The 23,623-nt window shown below is 38.3% G+C and overlaps 1 protein-coding gene across 3 annotated transcripts in view; it reads right to left on the minus strand.

The window, feature by feature from the left end:
- The window catches only part of LOC149538972 (uncharacterized), a 191,816-nt gene that overhangs the window by 35,042 nt on the left and 133,151 nt on the right, over positions 1 to 23,623 (minus strand). For all 3 annotated transcript variants that reach the window (XM_089800361.1, XM_089800360.1, XM_089800362.1), the window contains exon 7: positions 21,066 to 21,227. In XM_089800361.1, the coding sequence (XP_089656487.1) occupies positions 21,066 to 21,227 (162 nt within the window). The remainder of the gene's footprint in view (positions 1 to 21,065; positions 21,228 to 23,623) is intronic.

Below are 23,623 nucleotides of genomic sequence, written 5' to 3' on the forward strand. Positions count from 1 at the left end.
ATATTCTACTTATTGTATGGTCTGTATGGACTTTGGTGGACTAGAGGATCAGGTTTTATCAAAGCTTGTTGAGTCACCTTTCAAATGAGCCTACTCTGAGCCTCTGAAATGCCAGGAGTTTGGAGATATAAGGACTTTTGTTGAACTTGGTTACAAACCCTAACCACCTAGGGTTTTGGAGAAAAATGGCAATATCTCCCATTTCCAACATTGGAAAAATCTGATTTTCAGTGGAATGGGAGGTTGTCAAGTGTACTTTAGGATTCAGGAGGTTTCAGGGCAGGAGCTGATAGTGGCCGTACAATATAGGCAAGAATGGGTTGGCATCACCATATGACAACTCTGTTGCATATTGCAAATTGCTACATTGCATGCCTTGGGGTTTGAGTCAATGGATGAAATCTTGGAATCCTTCTATTTTTGGCCCAACCTAAACATTCCTTGTGTTGGTTTTGTATTACACCTTTTATTTCTTGTGGTTCCTTTGTAAAAGTGACCTAATTGGGGCAATCAGGCCTCTCACGGTTTGCTATTTTGGAAGGTTGAAATGTGGAGTTAGGACCTACCTTTTTGGAAATATGACAAACTCAATAAAGGGTGTTAGGATTGCTGATTAGTTCCTAGGGTCCTTTGGAGGATTTTGTACTTATGGCACAAATTGCTTGTGGAAGGGCTACTAGGCTTATTGCTGCATTATAGGACAGGGTAATGAAAGTTGGGTTTGGATTGTTGTTAAACAATGATTCCTTGGCTTTGGTGTATGAGTTGAACCCCTTAACATGTTGATGGATCTAAAATGTGTGAACTTACCATTTGAGGGTAAGAATCAAATTTGCTAAGTTTGAAGTTGAATGGATTAGTCATGTTTCTTTATTAGTGACATTCTTGTATAAAGTTGTAGGAGTTTGGGTGAGTTGTTAGTCTAGTTGAATTGGTGTCAACATAACTTAGGATTGTGCTTGTGAAACCCTTACCTCTACATCAATTGGCATCAGAGCCTTAAGATCTATAAGGCTTGAAGTTTTTCATCATGTCTGAAGGAGATGGATTGTCATCAAGGATGACAAACATTGAGATTGTGAAGTATTTGAGGGAGCAAAAACAAAAGGAGACTGAGAAAAGAAGCAAGGATGATCTCAGAAATACTGAGATAATGCAGATGAGGGATGAGATAATCAGGCTTAAGGCAGAGCTTGGAAAGAGCAGTGGGAACTCTGGTGATCTTGAACAAGGGAGTGATGATGAACCCCTTTTGGAGGAAGAAGAAGAAGAATGCCCTCCAGATCAAAGGCTGTTTGTGAAGACTTTGAAGTCCATGGAAAGGAGATCCTTGGATGCTAAGTTTGATTTGCCCACTTATGATGGGAAGATGGATCCTGATGCTGCTGTGGATTGGGTGAATGCCCTAACTAGTTTCTTTGATTGTGAAACTATCCCTAAAAATCAGAAGGTTAAGATAGCCAAGCCAAGGCTAAGAGGATCTGCATTGGTATGGTGGAACTTTATCCAAGATGATAGGGTAAAGAAAGGCAAAAATCAGGTCTCCACATGGAAGAAAATGGTGGCCTTGCTCCGAGAAGCCTACGTACCTGCAGATTATGAAGTGCAACTCCATAAAAGGAGGATGGGATTGAGACAAAAGATATGGATGTCTCAAGATATACTGAAGAATTCCACAATCTTGTGATGAAGTCTAGTATTGTAGAACCAAAGAACTGGAAGCTTGCAAGGTATTTGCAAGGGCTGAAATTGTCAATTCAAGATGAGTTGAGCCTAACCACCATAACCACTATCCAACAATGTTTCATGTTGGCTTCCAAGGTAGAAGAGAGGTTCAAAAGGAGTGAACAAGGTGGAAGAGGTAGAGGAAGGAATGATAGATCAAGAACAAACTCTTGGAATAAAGGGAAATCAGATAAGTCCTCTGATCAAGAGACTAAAGAGCAAGGAGAATCTAGTTCAAGGGGATATGTAAGAGGCAGAAGATCCTTTGGCAAGGGTAGAGGAAGATTAGATAGGCCTCCAAAGAGTTACAACTGCAATCAAATTGTCATGTCCCCAATTTTTGGTGACAGTTCGATTTAATTAATTTAATTAATACTGGTTGTCCAAGGACGACTAATTAATTATTTTAATTAAATAAATAAATAACTTTATATTTAATAAAGTGACTTGGATTATAAAAATATTTAATAAAGTCACTTAAGAGATAAGATCAAAAAGGTTCTAGAAGTCTCTGGAGAGGATGGAGGGAAAAGAATAAATAGGCACCCCGGGGCTCCATTCGAAGGAGGCAGTTGATTATCTCTCTTTGTTTTCAGATTGTGATTCAATCATGGGTGCATTGTGGAACCTAGGGTTTCTACAATTGTCACAACTGGCCATTGAGAACGATAACTCTCAATTGGTACGCAATTTTGAGGGTGTGAAATATCATCTGAATTATTGCAGATTGGAGGTGACGTTGCAGTCATTTCATCAAGGCAGAATTTGTGGCCTAAGGCCATTTTGGAGGATCATTCTGAGAAACAAGTTAAGGGTTTTGTAAAAGTTGGAGTTTTCTATTCAGGAATAAGACGACTCCATAGGAAGTTGCAGTGTGAGCGAATTGAAGGCAAAAACGAGTTTCCAAGACTTTCCTTTCAGCCAGCCCTTTCCGAATACTGTTAAGGACGAAGTCTGAACCAAGGGCGATTACAGAGATCAGGTTACAAAGTAACGTCATTGAAGTCGGGATTAGGAGTGGGACCAAGTCGAATCATTTTAGGAATTGTTGAAGTCGAAATAGTTGCACAAAGCCTAGCGGAATTGGAAAATCTGCAAGCCAGGCGTTTGTTGATCGAAGGTCAGAGAGTTCGAGGGATTAATTTAAAGGTGACTGCAAACAATGAATTAATTCCCAAAGAATCAAATCTGCGGCGCCTTTCTTCTCATGTCAGTCATTATTCGAAGATCATTAATATTGCCGAAATTGGGAACTCTCACATTTCAATCATATATTTGGATATTTAAAATAGTCGCAGGATTGAAGTAGAATCAACCAACAACCGAGCAACCCATCAGCGGCATTCCAGAACATAACGTCTAACCGGCCATCAGCGTGGGTAAAGGAAGACGAAGGGGATTGGGCAGAATGAAGATGAGGGTTAATGCATGCTCATACACGGACTGCAGTCGCCAGAATCGGGATACGAAACCTACCGCGGAGTATAGGCAATAAGGAAAATAAACCGCAGATCACAGGTTGAATCACCCAATTAAGGAATGAGCGCACATCGGAGACCTGGCGGGGAATGAACTGCAGGTCGATTTGCCTGAACGTTTACAGAGCTCAACCCGATCCTAGTTTCAGCACCAACACTGGAAAGAGTGGCAGTAAATTGGTGGTATCAATCTACGTTTTCAGATAGGTAATAATATTGCATTGGCCGTCAGCGCTTTATTGCTGTTCCTGGTCGTTCTCCCTTTCCACGGGGGGCTTTTGTGGGAGGAAGGATCTCATCAGTTTTGATTAGTCGCTGGGACATACAGATATGGTAGATATCATGGGGCACCGGTTGGATTTGATGAACAGTTCCTAGGAGTTGAAACAGAGATCAAAGTCTGATCAACATTTCAATATTAGGAAGACAGGGGAAATGCAAGCTTGTGCTCGGAGACCAGTCTTAGCAATTGAATACTCAATATTGATTCTCCTCTTTGCCAGGTTCACCTAATTAACAAGATTATAGCAGAGTACATTTGCAATTGAAAATCTTTGCAAGTTTTTATTAGCAAATAAAGTTGGCATTAAAGTGTTTGACAAATTGTCGTAGCTCAGTTTTGGTGCAATTTTAGTAGTTCTTCAAGACCGGACCATTTAGTAGTATTAGAGCCTGTTTGCAAACTATTTGACGAATTGCCACAGTACATTGTTGGGATTTAGTGACCTTATAGCTAGGGTTATTACACAAATAGGACACTACTCCAACAAATGCCCAGAGAAAGCAAACAAGAATGAAGGTGAAAGGAGAGCTCAGCTTATCTGTGAAGAAAGAGACCTTGAAGCAGAAGAAGGCATAGCATTGATGATGAGGCAAGCATTTTTGCAAGTGCCACATGCTCAAGTACCTCCACAAAGGAAGAATTTGTTCAAAAAAAGAGTCAAATGCCAAGGGAAGGTATGTTATCTATTAATAGATTCTAGTTCCACTGAAAATTTAGTGTCTAAGGAAATGATGCAAAAGTTAGAATTAGTCAAGACTCCTCATCCTTTCCCCTATCATGTTTCATGGCTCATTAAAGGTCAACAAACCCTTGTGACTGAACAAACCATGGTGGAATTCTCCTTGGGTGACTTTAAGGATACTGTCCTATGTGATGTAGTGGAGATGGATGCCTGCCATCTGCTACTTGGTAGACCCTGGCAATATGACATGGATGCAACATATAGTTGCAAGAAGAATACCTATACCATAATCAGGGATGGCAAAACTTACACCTTGAAACCCTTGCCTGATCAAAAACATGAAAAGGAGCCTTTAGTTGTTGTGGTGAATGAAAAGGAGATGTTTGAAACCATTAAGGAATCAGATCAGGGATATGTGCTGATCCATAAGCCAAGGGAGGAAGCAAAGTCTGATAAAGTTAAGCCAATCCCCAAAGAGGTGAAAAAACTTCTTGAGAAGTTCCATGAGGTAGTAGAAACTGATTTACCTTCTTCCTTGCCACCCATTAGGGATCTGAGTCATCAAATAGACTTTATACCCGATGCTTCCTTGCCTAATAAGGCCCCTTACAAAATGACACCTGCACAAAATGCTGAGATTGCTAAACAAGTCAATGAATTGCTAGGAAAAGGTCTAATACAAAAAAGTCTGAGTCCTTGTGCAGTGCCTGCTGTTTTGGCTCAAAGAAGGATGGCAAATGGAGATTGTGTACTGACAGCAGGGCAGTCAACAAGATCACTATTAAATATAGGTTTCCAATCCCAAGAATAGAGGATCTGCTTGACCAACTAGGGGGTGCTTCCTACTTCTCTACAATTGATTTAAAATCAGGTTATCATCGGATTAGAATAAAGCTAGGTGATGAATGGAAAACAGCATTTAAAACAACAGAGGGTTTGTATGAATGGCTTGTTATGCCATTTGGATTAAGCAATGCACCTTCAACCTTCATGAGGTTAATGAATGAAATTTTTCCAAGACTACAATGGAAAGTTCTTGGTTATCTATCTTGATGATATACTGATATTTAGTTGCAGTTTGAAAGAGCACCTTAAACATTTGAGCATGGTATTCAAAAGGTTGCAAGAACATAAACTGATTATCAAAAAGTGTACCTTCTTGTGATCTCTCAAGGCACTTTGAAAATGGATCCTTCAAAGATTGAAGCAATAGTTAAGTGGCTTCCTCTTAAAACACAAAGTGATGTTAAAAGCTTCCATGGGTTAGCCACATTTTATAGGAAGTTTGTGAAGAATTTTAGCCATGTGTGTGCTCCAATTTTGGATACCATTAAAGGTGGAAGAAAGGTTAAGTTTGTGTGGTCAAAACAAGCCAATGATGCCTTTGAATACCTTAAATCTAGGATTGCACAATATCCTATACTAACCCTCCTTGATTTCAACAGGGTTTTCACAGTGGAAACAGATGCTAGCAACCTAGCTATTGGTGCAGTCCTAAGTCAAGATGGCAAACCAGTTGCATTTTTCTCAAAAAAACTAAATGATGCTAAGAAGAAATATTCCACCTATGACTTAGAACTTTATGCTGTGGTCCAAGCTCTTAGAAAATGGAGACATTATCTCCTACCTAAAGAATTTGTAGTTTTCACTGATAACCATGCATTAAGCTACCTACTCACAAGACAAGATGAATGTCAGGCACCTTAAATGGATGGGACAATTGCAGGCATATTCCTTCAGCATTAAACATAAAAAGGGTCAAGCCAACAAGGTGGCTGATGCATTGAGCAGGAGGATCACTTCGGTGCAGCAAATCCAACTCCAAAGCATTGGGATAAGTGCTCTCAAGGACCTTTACAAAGATGACACTAATTTTGGCAATATTTATCAGGTATGCACTACATTAGTGGGGAGGTATAACACTGATTTCTCTGAATATCTCATTCAAGATGGCTTACTTTTCAATAGACATCAGTTATGTATCCCTAGTTGTTCAATGAGTGATAACATTATTAAAGAAAAGCATTGTGGGGGAATGAGTGGCCATTTTAGTCTGGATAAAACATTAAAGGCAGTTAGGAGGTATTACCATTGGCCAAAGATGCATAATGATGTCAAAAAATTTGTGGAAACTTGTGTCATATGCCAACAAGCCAAAGGAACATCAACTAACCAAGGTCTTTACCAACCTCTTCCTATACCTTCTAGGCCATGGCAAGCTATCTCAATGGACTTTGTTATGGGACTTCCAGGGACAAAACAAGGCTATGATAACATTTTTGTGGTTGTGGACCGTTTTAGCAAAATGGCACACTTTATACCCTGCAAGAGTACTCATGATGCATCACATATTGCACAATTATTCTTCAAGGAAATTGTTAGAATCCATGGGTTGCCTGAGTCTATTGTGTCAGATAGGGATGCCAAGTTCCAAGGTCATTTTTGGAGAACCTTGCATAAGAAGTTGGGAACAAATTTGCAATATGGTTCTGCTTATCATCCTCAAACAGATGGGCAAACAGAGATCATAAACAAAACTCTTGGTTATCTCCTTAGGTGTTTGACAAAACAATACACTCAAAGTTGGGATCTCTTGTTACCACAAGCTGAATTTGCCTTCAATGATTCCTTGAACAGATCCACAAGTAAAACACCCTTCCAAACAATCTATGGCATGCATCCTAGGGGACCTATGGAGTTAAGGGAACTTCCTAATGATTTTAAAATCAACGGTAAAGGGGAAGAACTGGCAGAGATGATAAAGAAAGTGTAGGAACAGGTAAAGGACAGTTTAGAGCAATCAGCACAAAAGTACAAGGCAATGGCAGATAAGAAGAGAAGGGAGGTTCATTTTAAGGTAGGTAACAAAGTATGGGCTTACCCAAGAAAGGAGAGTCTTCCCAAGGATCAACACACCAAGCTTCAAACAAAGAAAATAAGACCATGCATAATACTACATAAGTTTGGTGAAAATGCTTATGAAATCACTCTCCCACCATCCATTTCCATTTCTCCTATTTTTAACATTGCTGATCTAACTCCTTTTAAAGGACATGCAGATATGACAGGTACTAATGATGAGGAAGAGTCACATGCTGATTGGTTGCAAGAACTCCCACCAAGCCAACCCCTTCAATTGGAGAAGATCCTTGACACTAAAATCTACAAGAAGACCAGGCACAAAACTTATTTGCAGTACCTTGTCAAGTGGAAAGGTCTTCCTAACATTGATGCCAATTGGATGATAGAGCAAGACATCATCAAACATGGTTACACTTTGGATCAACTAGCCTCAAGTGGGAACTTGAGTTTCAAACAGCTTGGGCAGCATGGTGCAGGAGCACCCCATCAAACAAAGTAGTTTAAAGTCTTCTAGGCCTTTTGAATCTTTGATTCTAGCATATTTTTTAGGCTTTCTTGCATTATGATCCTATTGTGTGAACCCTTGAACAACTTTTGGTATTTCTATAAACCAGTTGTTTTATGAGGTCATAGGGGTCTAGTAGTCTCCTAGGGTCTTGTTAGAAGTCTTAGGAGGTGTTAGAATCTTTTAAGAGTCATGATAAAGTCATAAAAGCAAAATAAGTTGCATAACAATAGTAATAATGTAACATTTATACTATAATAATGATTTTTGTTTGTAATGGTTCCCTCCAAGGTCACAACCTTCAAAATTCGATTGGACCAGTTGGAGGAAGGTCTTCATAAGCCCTTACAGGCGGGTGGAAGACATACAATGTGATATCTTGCTTTTGAATCAATAAAAACTATCATTTTTCCTACAAAAACTCTATTTTCTACTTATTGTACAGTCTGTACGGACTTTGGTGGACTGGGGGATGAAGTTTTATCAAAGCTTGTTGAGTCACCTTTCAAATAAGCCTACTTTGAGCCTCTAAAATGCTAGGAGTTTGGAGATATAAGGATTTTTGTTGAACTTGGTTACAAACCCTAACCACCTAGGGTTTTGGAGAAAAATGGCAATATTTCCCATTTCCATCGTTCGAAAAATCTGATTTTCAGTGGAATGGGAGGTTGTCAAGTGTACTTTAGGATTCAGGAGGTTTCAGGGCAAGAGCTGATGGTGGCCATACAATATAGGCAAGAATGAGTTGGCATCACCATATGACAACTCTGCTGCATACTGCAAATTGCTACATTGCACACCTTGGGGTTTGAGTCAGTGGATGAAATCTTGGAATCCTTTTATTTTTGACCCAACCTAACCATTCCTTGTGTTGGTTTTGTATTACACCTTTTATTTCTTCTGGTTCCTTTGTAAAAGTGACCTAATTGGGACAATCAGGCCTCTCACAGTTTACTAATTTGGAAGGTTGAAATGAGGAGTTAGGACCTACTTTTTTGGGAATACAAAAAACTCAATAAAGGGTGTTAGGAGTTGAAATGACCCTAGCGAATCAAATCTGATATGAAACTAGGAAATTTTGTTTTGACTAAATAAGCAAATCTGTGATATTGGTATTAAAGTCTAACTCTGTTATACATGGAAAGATAATTTAATAATCACGGCAAATGTATGTAATAAGCAGTTTGCACATTTTCTTCATTCATCAATATATATAATCCTGTCATTACATTAGCAAAAACACATAATAAACTTTTGGAACCTGGACAGATATAAGTGCCAAAATTTGCATGGAGTCGATAGGTATTGAATCAAACAATGTCTGGTTCCTGCCGCGGAATTTTAACTAGCGTAATCTATAATGTGTAACCCGCTGTGAAAAATGTCCAGACCCGCAAAAAAAAACCCTCGATCACTCATCGATATTAATCCCGACTGTGGTCATGGTTGCTGCCTTGCACATTATTTTATCTTGAGTCTTAAATCGCGTGGCAAAGTATCTCCTGCCTGGCCCGAAACTCGTCTATAATCCTTTGCAAGGAACGATTTCCGCCGATCTTCGACCCCTCAAATCGATCCGCGGACCTACGACTTGGATAAACATGGGACGCCAGAAATCAGTTGCCCGCACTCCTCTGTTAGCAGAAGAAATTTGTAATTCCGTCTATGGACTGTGATTCCACTTCTCTAATTTGAAATGCATATCAGGCTCTTGTCTGATTCAAATCGAAATTCTGGCTTCCTTTACGAATTTCACCCATCTTACATTTACTTGAAGGATGGCGATTTATTCCTTTAGGTCAAGAAATCTCCTACTTGGCCTTAGGCCGCAGATTTAAGCCCTGATGAGATGACTGTAACACCACCTCCTGTTTTGCAATAATTCGGGTGATATCTCACACCCTCAGAATTGCTTATCAATGGGAGTTTTTGTTCCCAAAGATAAATTGAGAATTTGCAGACCAAATGACTACAAATTGCTCCAACTGAAGAAGAAGTAGAGTCCACAAAACCGCTTGTCCTAATGGGTGCCTCTTGTCCCCTTTTTATTCACTTCTTGAGAAGTCGCTGGAAACTTCCAGAACAACTTATTATAATAACTTATTATAATGTATTAATTATTAATTAACTTTATAAAATTAAATAAATAACTTTATAAAGTTAAAGTACAATCTCAATTCGGCATTAAACAAGTAGGCCCCACTTACTAGATAATAGCTTTCTGAAAGCAAGAATGTAATCATCTGTCAACTGAATGACTCTCTTTCCAAACTCATTTGCCTACGAGAGCCAATGATAGGCAAATCTCCGGTAGAAATTAGTTTGCTAGAAAGGGGACATGACAGTCCGCCCTTCCTGAAATTGCTTGCCCTCAAGCAATCTCAAAGCTGGATGCTGCAAAATTGTTTCATTTTCCCAAGTGGCATCTTCAACTGGTAGATCTCTCCATTTGACCAAATATTCCCTGATTACCCTTCTGCGGAGCTGTTTTTCCTTGCTTTCCAAAATGAATTCCAGCACTAAGATCAATTTCCCTTCATCATCCAGAGGAGGTAATACTATAGAAGGTACCACATTCTACCCCAACGCCTTTTTGAGGCGCGACACATGAAACACATTATACACTTTGCTATCTGCTGGAAGCTCAAGTTCATAAGCCATTTCCCCTATACGTCTGGTGATCCTGAAAGGCCCATAATATCTAGGCTTAAGCTTTTCTGACCCACTTCTTTTAAGAGTAGATTGCTGAAAGGGCTGAAGCATGAGGTAAACCATGTCACCAACCTCAAAGCTTCTCTCAGTTCTCTTTTGATTTGCATATTGCTTATATTGATTCTGTGCCCGAGCAATGTTATCCCGAAGAGTGCTAATAATATCTTTACTTTCTTGAATCAAATACCCGGCACGTGGTACCCGGATATCCCCCATCAGCAAATCAATAAAACTTGGTGCATCATACCCATATAATGCTCGAAAGGGTGTCATCTGAATTGACATGTGAAAAGTGGTATTGTAACAATATTCACACAAGTAAATCCATCTTACCCATGCCTTTTGCTGATCAGCCATGTAGTTCCTCAAGTAGCCTTCCACCCACTTGTTTACTATCTCCGTCTGTCCATCGGTCTGCGGGTGATAACTAGTACTGGGTGTGAGCTCAGTGCCACATAATCGAAACACCTCCCTCCAGAAATGACTCAAGAATCTGCTATCCCTGTCACTGACAATACTATGGGGTATCCCATGTAACCTAAGAACTTCTCTGAAGAATATCTCGGCTACCTGTACTGCTGAATAAGTCGTGGTGATGGGAAAGAAATGAGCATATTTCGTTAGTCTATCTACCACCACATAAATGCAATCACGTCCCTGAGCCTTGGGCAACCCTGTAATGAAATCCATGGATATGCATTCCCACTTCTGTCTCAGGATGGGAAGTGGTTGTAAGAGCCCTGCTGGAAAGGTGTGCTCCTGTTTATTCTATTGACAAACAGAACACTCACGAACATACTGCAAAACATCCTTCTTGAGTCCTTTCCATGTAAACCGTTCCCGCACCTGTCTATATGGTTTAAAGTACCCGGGATGACCAGCTATGGGTGAATCATGAAGAGCCTGCATAATAGATCGTTTCACCTTCGATCTTGGGACTAAAAAGATCCGGCTCTTGTAAATGATCAAGTCATCCACAAGTGAATACCTAGCATCGACAATGGTCCCATCAACTATCCCAGATGCCCAAGGATCTCTAACATATTCTGCAATAATCAGATACTTCCAATCCTCAGAGATCTCAATCATCGAACTAAGGTGCGGCCTACGTGACAAGGCGTCTGCTACCACATTCTGAGTGACCTTAACATATGATATATCAAAGTCGTATGCCTGTAGCTTACTCACCCATTTCTGCTATCTATCATTGAGATCTCTCTGTCCAAGGAAATGTCTCAAACTGTTGTGGTCAGTTTTTATACAAAACTTACCACCTACTAAATACTGCCTGAACTTAGCTAATGCATGCATGATAGCTAACATCTCCTTGTCGTAAATGCTGAATGTTCTCTCTGGCCCACGAAGTTTCCTGCTCTCATATGCAATAGGGTGTTTGTCCTGCATCAAAACAGCCCCAATACCATCTCCTGAGGCATCACACTGAAGTTCAAATGGCTTCGAGAAATCGGGCAATGCTAGTACCGAGCATGAAGTCATGATCTCCTTAAATCTATCAAAACAAGCCTGTGCCTTTGCTGTCCAAACAAAAGCTCCCCTTTTAAGCAAGTATGTCATAGGAGCTGCATGTCGCGAATATCCGCAAACAAATCTGCGATAGAAGCCACATAAACCAAGGAATCCTCTTAGCTGAGTTAGGTTCTCAGGAATAGGCCACTCCACAATAGCACGAATCTTATCAAGATCCATCCGTACTCCTTCTCTACTGATAATATGACCTAAGTATAACAACTCAGTCATTCCCAAATCACATTTGGACTCTTTGGCATACAAGGACTCTACCTGCAAGGTATTCAATACTGTCTCTAAATGCTCCATATGCTCATGCCATGTCCAACTGTAAACCAAGATATCATCAAAGAAAACCAACACGAATTTCCTTAGCTGATGATGGAAGACCTTATTCATGGTAGACTGGAAAGTAGCTGGTGCATTGGTCAACCCGAATGGCATCACTACAAACTCAAAGTGTCTGCAATGACATCTGAAAGCAGTCTTCTCTATGTCTTGTTCTCTGAACCTAATCTGGCGGTAACCCGATCTCAAGTCTATCTTACTGAAGTAGCATGCCCCATGTAGTTCATCTATTAATTCATCAATCTGTGGAATAGGATATCTATTCTTAATGGTCTTCTTATTTAGCATTCTGTAGTCAATGCACATCCGAAGAGAACCATCTTTCTTTTTTACCAAAACTACTGAAGAAGCAAAAGGAGACTTACTAGGTCTAATGTGTCCCATTGCGAGAAGCTCCTTGATGGTTTTCTCTATTTCATCTTTGAGCCTCTTTGGATGCCTGTATGGAGTGATCATAACTGGTTTAGCACCCTCTTCTAATTCGATGATGTGTTCAATCCCTCTGTCAGGTGGTGTACCAGGTGGAATATCACTGAATACCTTACTATACTTTTCCCTCAATATCTGGATGATATTTTGTCTTTTGTTGTTCCTCCTTTGTAGGCATGAGAGTACACGTGGCTGCCCATTCAATATCATTATGCCTCACCAATCTTTCCAATTGCCTGAGAGAAATGGTTCGGATGTCACTATTTCTGATAGCTCTCAACACATGCTGCCTCCCATTTACCTCAAACTTGATCTCCATGTCCTTGAGACGGAAAGTGACTTCCCCCAATAAACGTAACCATGCCATACCCAGAACGATATCCAAGTCACCCATGTTGACCACATGGTAATCTTCTTTCACCACGGCGCTCAACCAATCGTGCATCAATGAAGTTGTGTGTGGCACCTGTATCAACTAATGTGATCACCTTTTGTCCTGCTAGAACACCACGTAACCTAAAAGATCCCTCCTGTTGGATACTAGACAAACGCCCCTGTTGTAAATGTAACTCAATTTCTTCCTTTTGTTCTGTATTTCTTGTTTCTCCTTCAGGTTTTGAATTACTGTGATCATCCTCATTTGTTGCACTGTCGGAATCTGACCCTTCGTAATATGCCCACATAACTCTGTTGGCCTTTCCTTTAGGTCTCAGAGGACAATCATGGTCCCTGTCATATGGGCCTTTGCAATAGAAGCATAATTTCTTTCTGCGCAAATCATTTAATGTTTCTGCATCCAAGGGTGATTTTTCTTTGGTTTCAATACTCTTCCCTTTATTCTTATCAAACTTCTTATTGTCTCTGAAAGAAGTAGTACTCTTGGAAGTGAACCTACTAGAAGATGTTGTTAGCTCCATACTCCGCGCTTTCCTCATAGCCTCCTAAAGTGTTGGTGGATCAAATGCCTTAATCCACCCCTTAAGGGGTTCGGACAATCCTTCTGTGAATAAAATAACCAACCGTCTCTCAGACACATCCTGTACCATAACTGACAATCTCTGAAATTCACTAATATAAACCTCCAAATTGCCAGACTGTCTTAACTAAGCGAGGTCGCGAAAATAAATCTCTGGATCTTTTTTATCAAAACGTTCAACCAATCTGTCCACAAAGTCCTGGTAAGATGTTACCTGGTTGTGTTGCAACGTAATCATCCCGTGTGACCACCAATCATGAGCTGCTACCTCCAAATGCAAAGTGGCATATCTGATGGCATCTATCTCAGACATAGGCCTTAATGCCAGGAAAGTATCCAACTTATGAACCCAAGCCTGTGCTGTCATCTGACCACTACCATCGAAAGATGGTAAAGTGAGTTTGCTAACCGCTTGCTGCAACTCACTATCTTGACCTCCTCTAGTCCTCCTATTCTGACGACTGCTCCTCATATGCTCTCTCCTTTGGTTCAGATAGCGATCAAAGTTCAATAGTTCACGCACATGCGGGGGTAATGCCTGCCATTCAGCAGTAGCAGCTCTGAGATCATCCTGAAAATCATCCGGTAAATCGTCTTCTCCTATCTCCTGAGCCTCCTCCCTTAGGAAAGTGGGACGAGTGGGCCTATTTGTTGTCCATGATCTGCGCCTAGGAGCACCCTATGAGCCTGCCACACTTCTATTATCATGATCAGGTGTACCTCTTCCTTGTTCCTGAATCCTGGGCTGAACAACTCTCTCCATTATGGTAGTCAAAGCTTGTAGTGACTGAGCTATTTCCTGCTGTCCGGTAGTCATGATTCTGTAAAACTCTCTAGTTTCATCGTCATCAACTCTGGGAAATCTGGGTGGACTCTGTGACTGTCTCTCACCCATATCTCTGCCCTTAAATATTGTTCTCCTGCGAATATAATACCTAGAATATGGTTGCATAAAAATATTCTACCCAACAGGATGGCAGGAACTAGGCTCTGATACCACTGAAATGACCCTAGCGAATCAAATCTGATATGAAACTAGGAAATTTTGTTTTGACTAAATAAGCAAATCTGTGATATTGGTATTAAAGTCTAACTCTGTTATACATGGAAAGATAATTTAATAATCACGGCAAATGTATGTAATAAGCAGTTTGCACATTTTCTTCATTCATCAATATATATAATCCTGTCATTACATTAGCAAAAACACATAATAAACTTTTGGAACCTGGACAGATATAAGTGCCAAAATTTGCATGGAGTCGATAGGTATTGAATCAAACAATGTCTGGTTCCTGCCGCGGAATTTTAACTGGCGTAATCTATAATGTGTAACCCGCTGTGAAAAATGTCCAGACCCGCAAAAAAAAACCCTCGATCACCCGTCGATATTAATCCCGACTGTGGTCGTGGTTGCCGCCTTGCACATTATTTTATCTTGAGTCTTAAATCGTGTGGCAAAGTATCTCCTGCCTGGCCCGAAACTCGTCTATAATCCTTTGCAAGGAACGATTTCCGCCGATCTTCAACCCCTCAAATCGACCCGCGGACCTGCGACTTGGATAAACATGGGACGCCGGAAATCAGTTGCCCGCACTCCTCTGTTAGCAGAAGAAATTTGTAATTCCGTCTATGGACTGTGATTCAACTTCTCTAATTTGAAATGCATATCAGGCTCTTGTCTGATTCAAATCGAAATTCTAGCTTCCCTTACGAATTTCACCCATCTTACATTTACTTGAAGGATGGCGATTTATTCCTTTAGGTCAAGAAATCTCCTACTTGGCCTTAGGCCGCAGATTTAAGCCCTGATGAGATGACTGTAACACCACCTCCTGTTTTGCAATAATTCGGGTGATATCTCACACCCTCAGAATTGCTTATCAATGGGAGTTTTCGTTCCCAAAGATAAATTGAGAATTTGCAGACCAAATGACTACAAATTGCTCCAACTGAAGAAGTAGAGTCCACAAAACGGCTTGTCCTAATGGGTGCCTCTTGTCCCCTTTTTATTCACTTCTTGAGAAGTCGCTGGGAACTTCCAGAACAACTTATTATAATAACTTATTATAATGTATTAATTATTAATTAACTTTATAAAATTAAATAAATAACTTTATAAAGTTAAAGTACAATCTCAATTCGGCATTAAACAAGTAGGCCCCACTTACTAGATAATAGCTTTCTGAAAGCAAGAATGTAATCATCTATCAACTGAATGACTCTCTTTCCAAACTCATTTGCCTGCGAGAGCCAATGATAGGCAAATCCCCGGTAGAAATTAGTTTGCTAGAAAGGGGACATGACAAGAGTGCTGATTAGTTCCTAGGGTCCTTTGGAGGATTTTGTACTTATGGCACAAATTGCTTGTGGAAGGGCTACTAGGCTTATTGCTGCATTATTAGGACAGGGCGATGAAAGTTGGGTTTGGATTGTTGTTAAACAGTGATTCCTTGGCTTTGGTGTATGAGTTGAACCCCTTAACATGCTGATGGATCTAAAATGTGTGAACCTACCATTTGAGGATAAGAATCAAGTTTGCCAAGTTTAAAGTTGAATGGATTAGTCATGTTTCTTTAGTGACATTCTTGTATAAAGGTGTAGGAGTTTGGGTGAGTTGTCAGTCCAGTTGGATTGATGTCAACATAACTTAGGATTGTGCTTGTGAAACCCTTACCTCTGCATCACTTAGGCAACAGCCCAAAATGTAGAATGGTTACCAAATAGGATAATAAAGCAAGGATTCCCTTACACTAGTATTAGCAAAGCATTTACCAACAACACCATACATACCAAAGTTGGCGATGGAAGCCAGTATATTTTATTAATTACCAAAAACAATAAGTACATTATTCATATATCAATGTTCTCAAATAGAGGTTGGTTGGTTAGGGAGACCGATTGACGCACCTCCTCACTATCTAACTACCCAATCCCAAGACTAACTATCTTTAATTATAACATTGTTTTCTTATGCCCTACAAAGACATCCCTCCATTCAGAACTAAAGACGAAGAGATCAAGAAATGATCCCATTAATTGACTACAGCACATTTCCAATGAAGGTTTAAGGATTAGAAGTGAGAAAACAAACCCTCTTAAAATAAGATGTAAATCTGAAATCTGAAGACAAGTCCAAAACATAATTTACTTGGGTGATTTTTCTTTCAAAACCGACAATTCCTTTGCCAATCGGTTGTCTAAAACTTTGCAATGCATTTGAGAAGAATAAAATTGCATCGAATTTCCTCAGATTTTTCCATAAAATCAAACTTCTTGAAGAGTTTCAGACTTAAGTCTGAAAATAACAACTTACAGCTCTTTCCAGTGCTTGGATATTGTCTCAGACTTTTGTCTAGCAAATTTGATTCTCCAAACAACTCTATCACTTGCTTGGATTTCCTCCTGTTTGCAACAATTTCTACTGGCATTTTTTGGATTTCAGACCTTCAATGCTGACCACCTCAATAATGGTTGTAGCTGCAACTTATCTCAGACATGTGAAAATCTGATCGCCTCATAGAAACTCCTCTTTTTTCTAGCCTTCACCTCCATCCCAAATTGTCTAGTGCTGCTTGTCTTCCTTTGACCTTGGGTTGTGATCAACTCCTATTGTATTTTATTTGATGTTCTTGGTAGTCTTCTAAAGGAGTTTTGGGTTAAATCTCCCACACAGCCAATTGGGACTAGATTTAAAAAAACATGGCCTTGAAGTCTGTCTATGATGTATTTTAATTAATTTCCCTTTATAATTATATTTATATTAATTTTATTCACCATGAGAAAATCGACCAGCTTAAGGATTTCATAATCCTTCGAATGTCTTGTTCCCATTAAAAGAATCTTCCTTATCCATAGAGGGGATAAATGACCCTCATAGTAACTCTATAATCTGTCTTCCTTGTCCATAGAGGGGAGAAACAGCACTCATAGGAGCTACTATATTCTCAATATTTGACATTTTCACTTAACAAGATGGCCTCCAAAGGGAAAAACGACCCTCAACTGGACAATAAGAATTTCCTCACTCTAAAATCTTTTTTACTCATCCGTAATAACCTTCAAGGGGAATACTGATCCTCATCTAAACTTAGAGAGATTCTTGTGCATCTAGACAAATGGAAATTTACCTTCCATCAAGACTTTCCTGACTTTGGAGTTCAAAATTTTTTTAACTGTTGGATAGTGGAAAAACCATCCTCATCAGGACAAAGGGGAAGTCCACATCCATTTGGACAAGGGAATTCCCTTAAGATTTTCTGTCCAGTGGAAAATCGAAGTGAACGTGGACTTCACTCTGTTCCTTGATATCCAGATGGGGAAAATCAACCCCCATCACAAATTGGCCCAACACAGTTTTTTCATCGCAAATATCTGCTCAAGAGAAAGAAAGTATATATATGATCAGCCTTTGGTGTGACATATATAGGTTCATCTAAGGTATGACATATATTATTATATACAAAAGAAAGCAACCTGCTGAAGCAGTTGTCGGTTTGAAACTCAAAGGTAACATTTATGACAACTACCCTTGTGTGGTATCACCTCAAAGTGGAATGGTAGCTGCCATTTATGAAGAAAATGGGTTTATCGATGCATTGAAGCTGGATTTGTAGGTTGTGAATGAGAATTGAGCTGCCATTTAATAGGTTAACAAGGTATGAAAGAAGAGAGATGTAATTCTATTTTAGAAGAGTTCATGTAGATGATGTATGGGCATGAAACAATAAAATTATTTACTAGCTATCCACTGTAGAAATGCTTGATCAACATTTGATGTCTGAAGATCACAAGGGAATATTATAATCGGTTTGGATGTCATCCAGGCACATATGTAGAGTTGGATTTTATTGGAAAGAAGTTGTTAGAGTTAATTTATCATGTGGAAGAAGAGATCTGTTGTTCTTTTTTTTTTCAAGAGTTCATGTAGATGATGTATGGGCATGAGATGATAAAAGGGGAAAACATTAATCACTAGCCATCCACTGTCAAAATGTTCAAAGGTCATTTGTTGTTTGAAGATTGCATGGGAATATTATGATGGGTTTGGAGGTCATCTAGGTGCATATGTAGATTTGGATTTCACTGGAAAGTGGTTATTAAAGTTAGAAGAGCTTAATACAAATATTTGAAACTAAACTTGAGTCATGTGAAAAAATTCAACTTCTATAGGTATGTTTACAGTAACAACCATTACAGTTGGAGTTAAATGAAACAAACAATGACAACTATGGAGGTGTTTGGCTTCCCTTCAAATATTTGCATATTAACAAATTCTTTATGTATGGTTGTGATTCCACGCCTGTGAATTTCAGAAGACACTCCTGCTCGTGTAAATTGCACTAAATCTGTGGAATAGGAAAGAACATGGATCAGTGAAGAATTGCTCAGCAGGGATCTGTAATTTTGTAATAGAGGTTTTATACTATTTCTGATTTGTGTAACATTATTACTAATTTTGTGACAAGAATGGTTATGTTGGGTTCAATGATATGAGAACTTCCAGCTCAATTGAATGGTAAACTATTTTTGTGACATTTATATTGTAAAACAACAAAGATAATATAAATGTTTGAACCTTTTTTTGTGACAAGCTCTAACGGAGTAAAACAGTGTATAGTGAAACATCAATGTCGAATCACCATTCCGTGAAACAGTTATTATAACTGAAGGGTTAAAATAAATTCATTACATTCATGTCAAAGCCACAAATTGTCCTAGCATGTGAAGTTCTAAGTTTCCACTAAATTATCAGTATGACTGATGACATGTTAGTGAACAGAGCTTGCATGTTAGCTAGAAAGATGGAGATTATTGAGATGGATGTGCAGATACCTTGTGATAACCCACTCATTGAGATGCAATTATAGGATGACAATGTTCAGAGAAATGTTCATGGTAAATTTCTTCAACAGATACCAATGACAATTTTTATTTACCAATTATTGATAAGAAAATGGACCTGTTGTGACCTTTTTACACCATTGCTTTCTTTTGTAACTTCTTTTGCATATATAGATGAACCTATATTGGTCATACCAAAACGGATTACATTGAATACATCATAAACATAGCTTATAATCTTTCAAATTGTCAAACTCAAAACCAACAATATATCCAGAAAAAGACCTAACAAGACATCAAACAGAAGGTGAATGAGGGCAGCATTCAGCATCGTTCAGCTCAAATGCAGCCAAGAAAATGTTCGTCATTCTTGGGATTAAGTGCAGCCAAAAATGTCAAGCCAAAGCATTCAAGATTCACATCACAATCTTCTTTTTGCCCTGTCATCTACTACTATTACTTGCAACAGATAAGATGAAGATTGAATGAATAACATCTATACCATATGTTCCAAAAAATCATTCCAAGAAAGTTTTTTTCCTGAAAGGTTTGCAAATATCTATTATTAATGATGCAATGCACAAAACTCAGAATGGGGTATGATTCTCGCAGTGCACACACATTCAACAATGAAATCACCCAAACACCTGCAAAATGGCTGAATGGTTGAAATCAAATTAAAACAAGAGTAGGAATGATTTCTTTCTATAAAATTATAAATAAAAGGAAATGAAGATGATGAATTCATAAGAAATATCTGTTTGTTTTGATCTCATATGGAAGTGTTTTAATCCTTTATAGATATTTCATATCAAAACAAATTACATGGAATACATCACAAACACAACTTGTAATCTTTGAAATTGTCAAAAACAACAATATATTCAGAAAAAGGCCTAACAGCACATCAAACGGAAGGCGAATAAGAGCAGCATCCATCATCCTTGAGATCAAGTAAAGTTGAGAAATATCCAAGCCAAACCTATCAAGATTCACATCAAAATCTTCATTTTTCCCTATTATCTACTACTATCTCTTACAACAAATCAAGATGAAGATCTGAATGCATAAAAACTATATCATATGCCTTTCTTAAATCTAATCCTCCTCCATTTTGAAGTTTATCAAAAGAAAATCTAGTCTTATAGATACATTCTTTAATTAATATCAAAGAAAACCCTCAGGCTCACCCCATCCAAAACACCCAATCTAGATGTCTCAAATCTAGGTAACCAGGTTCAAGGTATTTGCAATGAGTCCAGTTAAAATTTTGGTTCTTAAAAGTTTTTATAAGTACTAAAGAGTCAAAGACAACTCCCTTACACCAAAGCATCTGTGGCTTGTGAATTGAAAACTAATTAGTAATTAAGAATCACAACATCATAAGAATATCTGGAAAGAATATACATTGAAATTTGTCACAAAGTAAAGCAAATATCACAACATCATAAGAATATCTGGAAAGAATATACATTGAAATTTGTCACAAAGTAAAGCTACATGTTCCATTAATAGAAAGAAAGAAAGGGATTCAGAAGAGAATTCGAACAATATAAATGGATGGAAAACCGGGTAGCTTATAACTTTATAAACTTTGAGCCAAGTTGATTGAGTTAATTCATAATAAAAATCTGCTCTAACAAAAACATTTGATAGAATAAATAAGGTCTGAAAGGAGTTTCACTATAATCTACCTCAAGGTGAAATATAGGTTGCATAGATGACCTTTCCAGCCCCATAATAGTTAGTGAAAATGAAGCATCTCCTTCATCCAAACTTTGTAAGGTATGGCCATACATAGGGCTCTTTTTGTCAATAACATGACGAACCATCAGCCCATATCTAAGGTATGAAACCTGCAATGAATGGAAATATACTATGATCAGTAACTTGGGATTCTTGTTTGTTAGAAAGCATCATCCTAGAGTTCAATGTGGATACATGCTACTTCCAAACTCATTTAACTTCCTCCAAACCATGAAATTGCATGTCTACCTACTATACATAAAAACGACCCCAAGAAACAAAGCATCGAACTTTTTTTTTTTAAATAAAAATTGTATTAAATAATAGTAATTGTACAAATTTCCACTTTAGAGTAATAAGTTGAGAATTTTACAGAGGCCAAATGATAGAATAATGAGATGTTTATTAACAAAGAATGGAAACATTCTTATTATAATGAGATGTTTATTACCAAGAACAGAAACATTCCTACAGAAGACGAGATGTTTCTATAAAGAATATACATTGACAAAAGACAAAATAGAAAACTTTCCTATACAGACTGAAGACAACCAGATGACCACTAAAGAAACATTCTACATTGGAAGATAATATCCTCCTACCCTCCCTTAATGGTCATTGTATGGATGTCGGAACATTCTGCAGTGGCTGAAAACCACCCTGGATCTGTATAATGTTACAGACCAAGAACTTCTGTGGAAGAGTACTATGACTCATAACAGGCTGCAAGAAGCCACAGTTTTTGTGATGAAAACCATAGTTGAAAATAACTCCAATACATCGTGCATATCGCGATATATCACTACATACAATGCCAGGAAATTTGATCGCCCCATAAATTGGGCGCAATATGTATGCATTGTTGCAGCAGTCACTTAGGCAATAAATCGCGAAAATATTGCAATGTAACTCCAAAAACATTGGTCCCAATCAGCATAAAAGACAAATAATCCTGCCCCATCAATGGACAAAACAAGAAAACACCAAAACCCGTAAAACACAAATAGAATGTGAAATGGAAAGTTGAAATGTAGGGTTGGCTGTCATTTGTTGGGCGTCATTTATGCTTACAGTTTTATACACCACCATTTATATGCATTTTCGGGCTGCTGCAAACGTCTTTTTGCAGCCTATTTCTCAGACATAGAGGTTTGGAGGTGGACTTTTGAAAATCAGAGGCAAAGAATTTCAGACGTGTTTTTGCAGGAAGAGAATTTCAAACTTAAAGACAAACCATTCAGAATTTCAGAGAGAAACAGCCATACAGAGACCAGATGAAGGCAAGATTTAACGTTTTACCAATTAAGTTGAAAATTTCGTTGTCTTAAGTTTTAACAGTTATGTATAATATAGTTATTAATAATATACACTTTTATCATTAGATTATATATTAACTATTAATAATATTTATTGTTAGTGTTCAGTTGTTAACTGTCTACTATACTTATTTCATATTGTATATTTCCAGGATAGACAAATTCTCTGTATATGTTAGAGTCTAGACACTAGTAAGTAAATTATACAGAACTCTGTGTATTGTTAGTAACTATATAATATATGTAAATTCGTTCACATTTTCTTCACACATATGTAAATTTCAATTATGATATAACTGTGTATTTTCTCACTTTCTGTTTAAATTTACATCAAAAATATATTAATTTTTAATTTTTAAACATGTAAATGAATGTAAGCAGATCTTGTACAAAGATATTTTCATTTGACTCAAAAACTTATCTAAAATACAATAATATGGAAATATTTTAAATCAAAACTTATGTTTTATTCTTGCTTTTGCAGACTTACAGCCACAGGTAACGGAATCAATATTTTTACTTCGAGAATGACCAGTGGCAGAAGTAGGGATGACTTTTGGAAACATGGGACACTAGCAGCAAAAAGAGGAAATGTGAAGTGTAACCATTTTCCTAAGTTGATGAGTGGGAGCATAACTCGACTAGAATATCAAATTTTAAAGATAGAATGCCATTATATCATGCCATGTGATACCTTTCCTAAAGAGGCTACCAGTGAGGCTATAACAAGCCTCAATGCATATGAGCAAAAGAAGATAACAAAAAAGAGGGCAGCAAATGCCATGGCTGTCCCAATGGGAGATTTTAGTTCTATAGGGTCTCAAACAAGTGCAGAGGCTTCTTCTTCCATTGGGCCATAGATACGAGGATCATCATCCGAGAATGTGTGCAGCCATCTTTCAGGCTTCTGAGTTCCATGTAACACTCCTGGTGCTCACTTGGGATTGAAAGATAGTGCATGGAACAAAGAGATGCATGAGAAGACAAGGGTGGCAGTTGCAAGATTTTGGATCTACAATGATCTTCCTTTAAATGCTTTATGTAGTCCATATTGGGATCAAGTGGTCACTTCGATTTCTATGTCTAGGAAGGTGTTGAAGAGCCCCAGCTTGTTATGAGGTGAGTGGGCCATTATTAAACAATGAGGTAAAAACTATTCATCAACTTGTGGAAGAGAAAAGAAAAATATG

The sequence above is a fragment of the Cupressus sempervirens genome, chromosome 9, assembly GCF_028749045.1.
Source record: "Cupressus sempervirens isolate cs-2001-9-10 chromosome 9, ASM2874904v1, whole genome shotgun sequence".
Taxonomy (NCBI): Eukaryota; Viridiplantae; Streptophyta; class Pinopsida; order Cupressales; family Cupressaceae; genus Cupressus; species Cupressus sempervirens.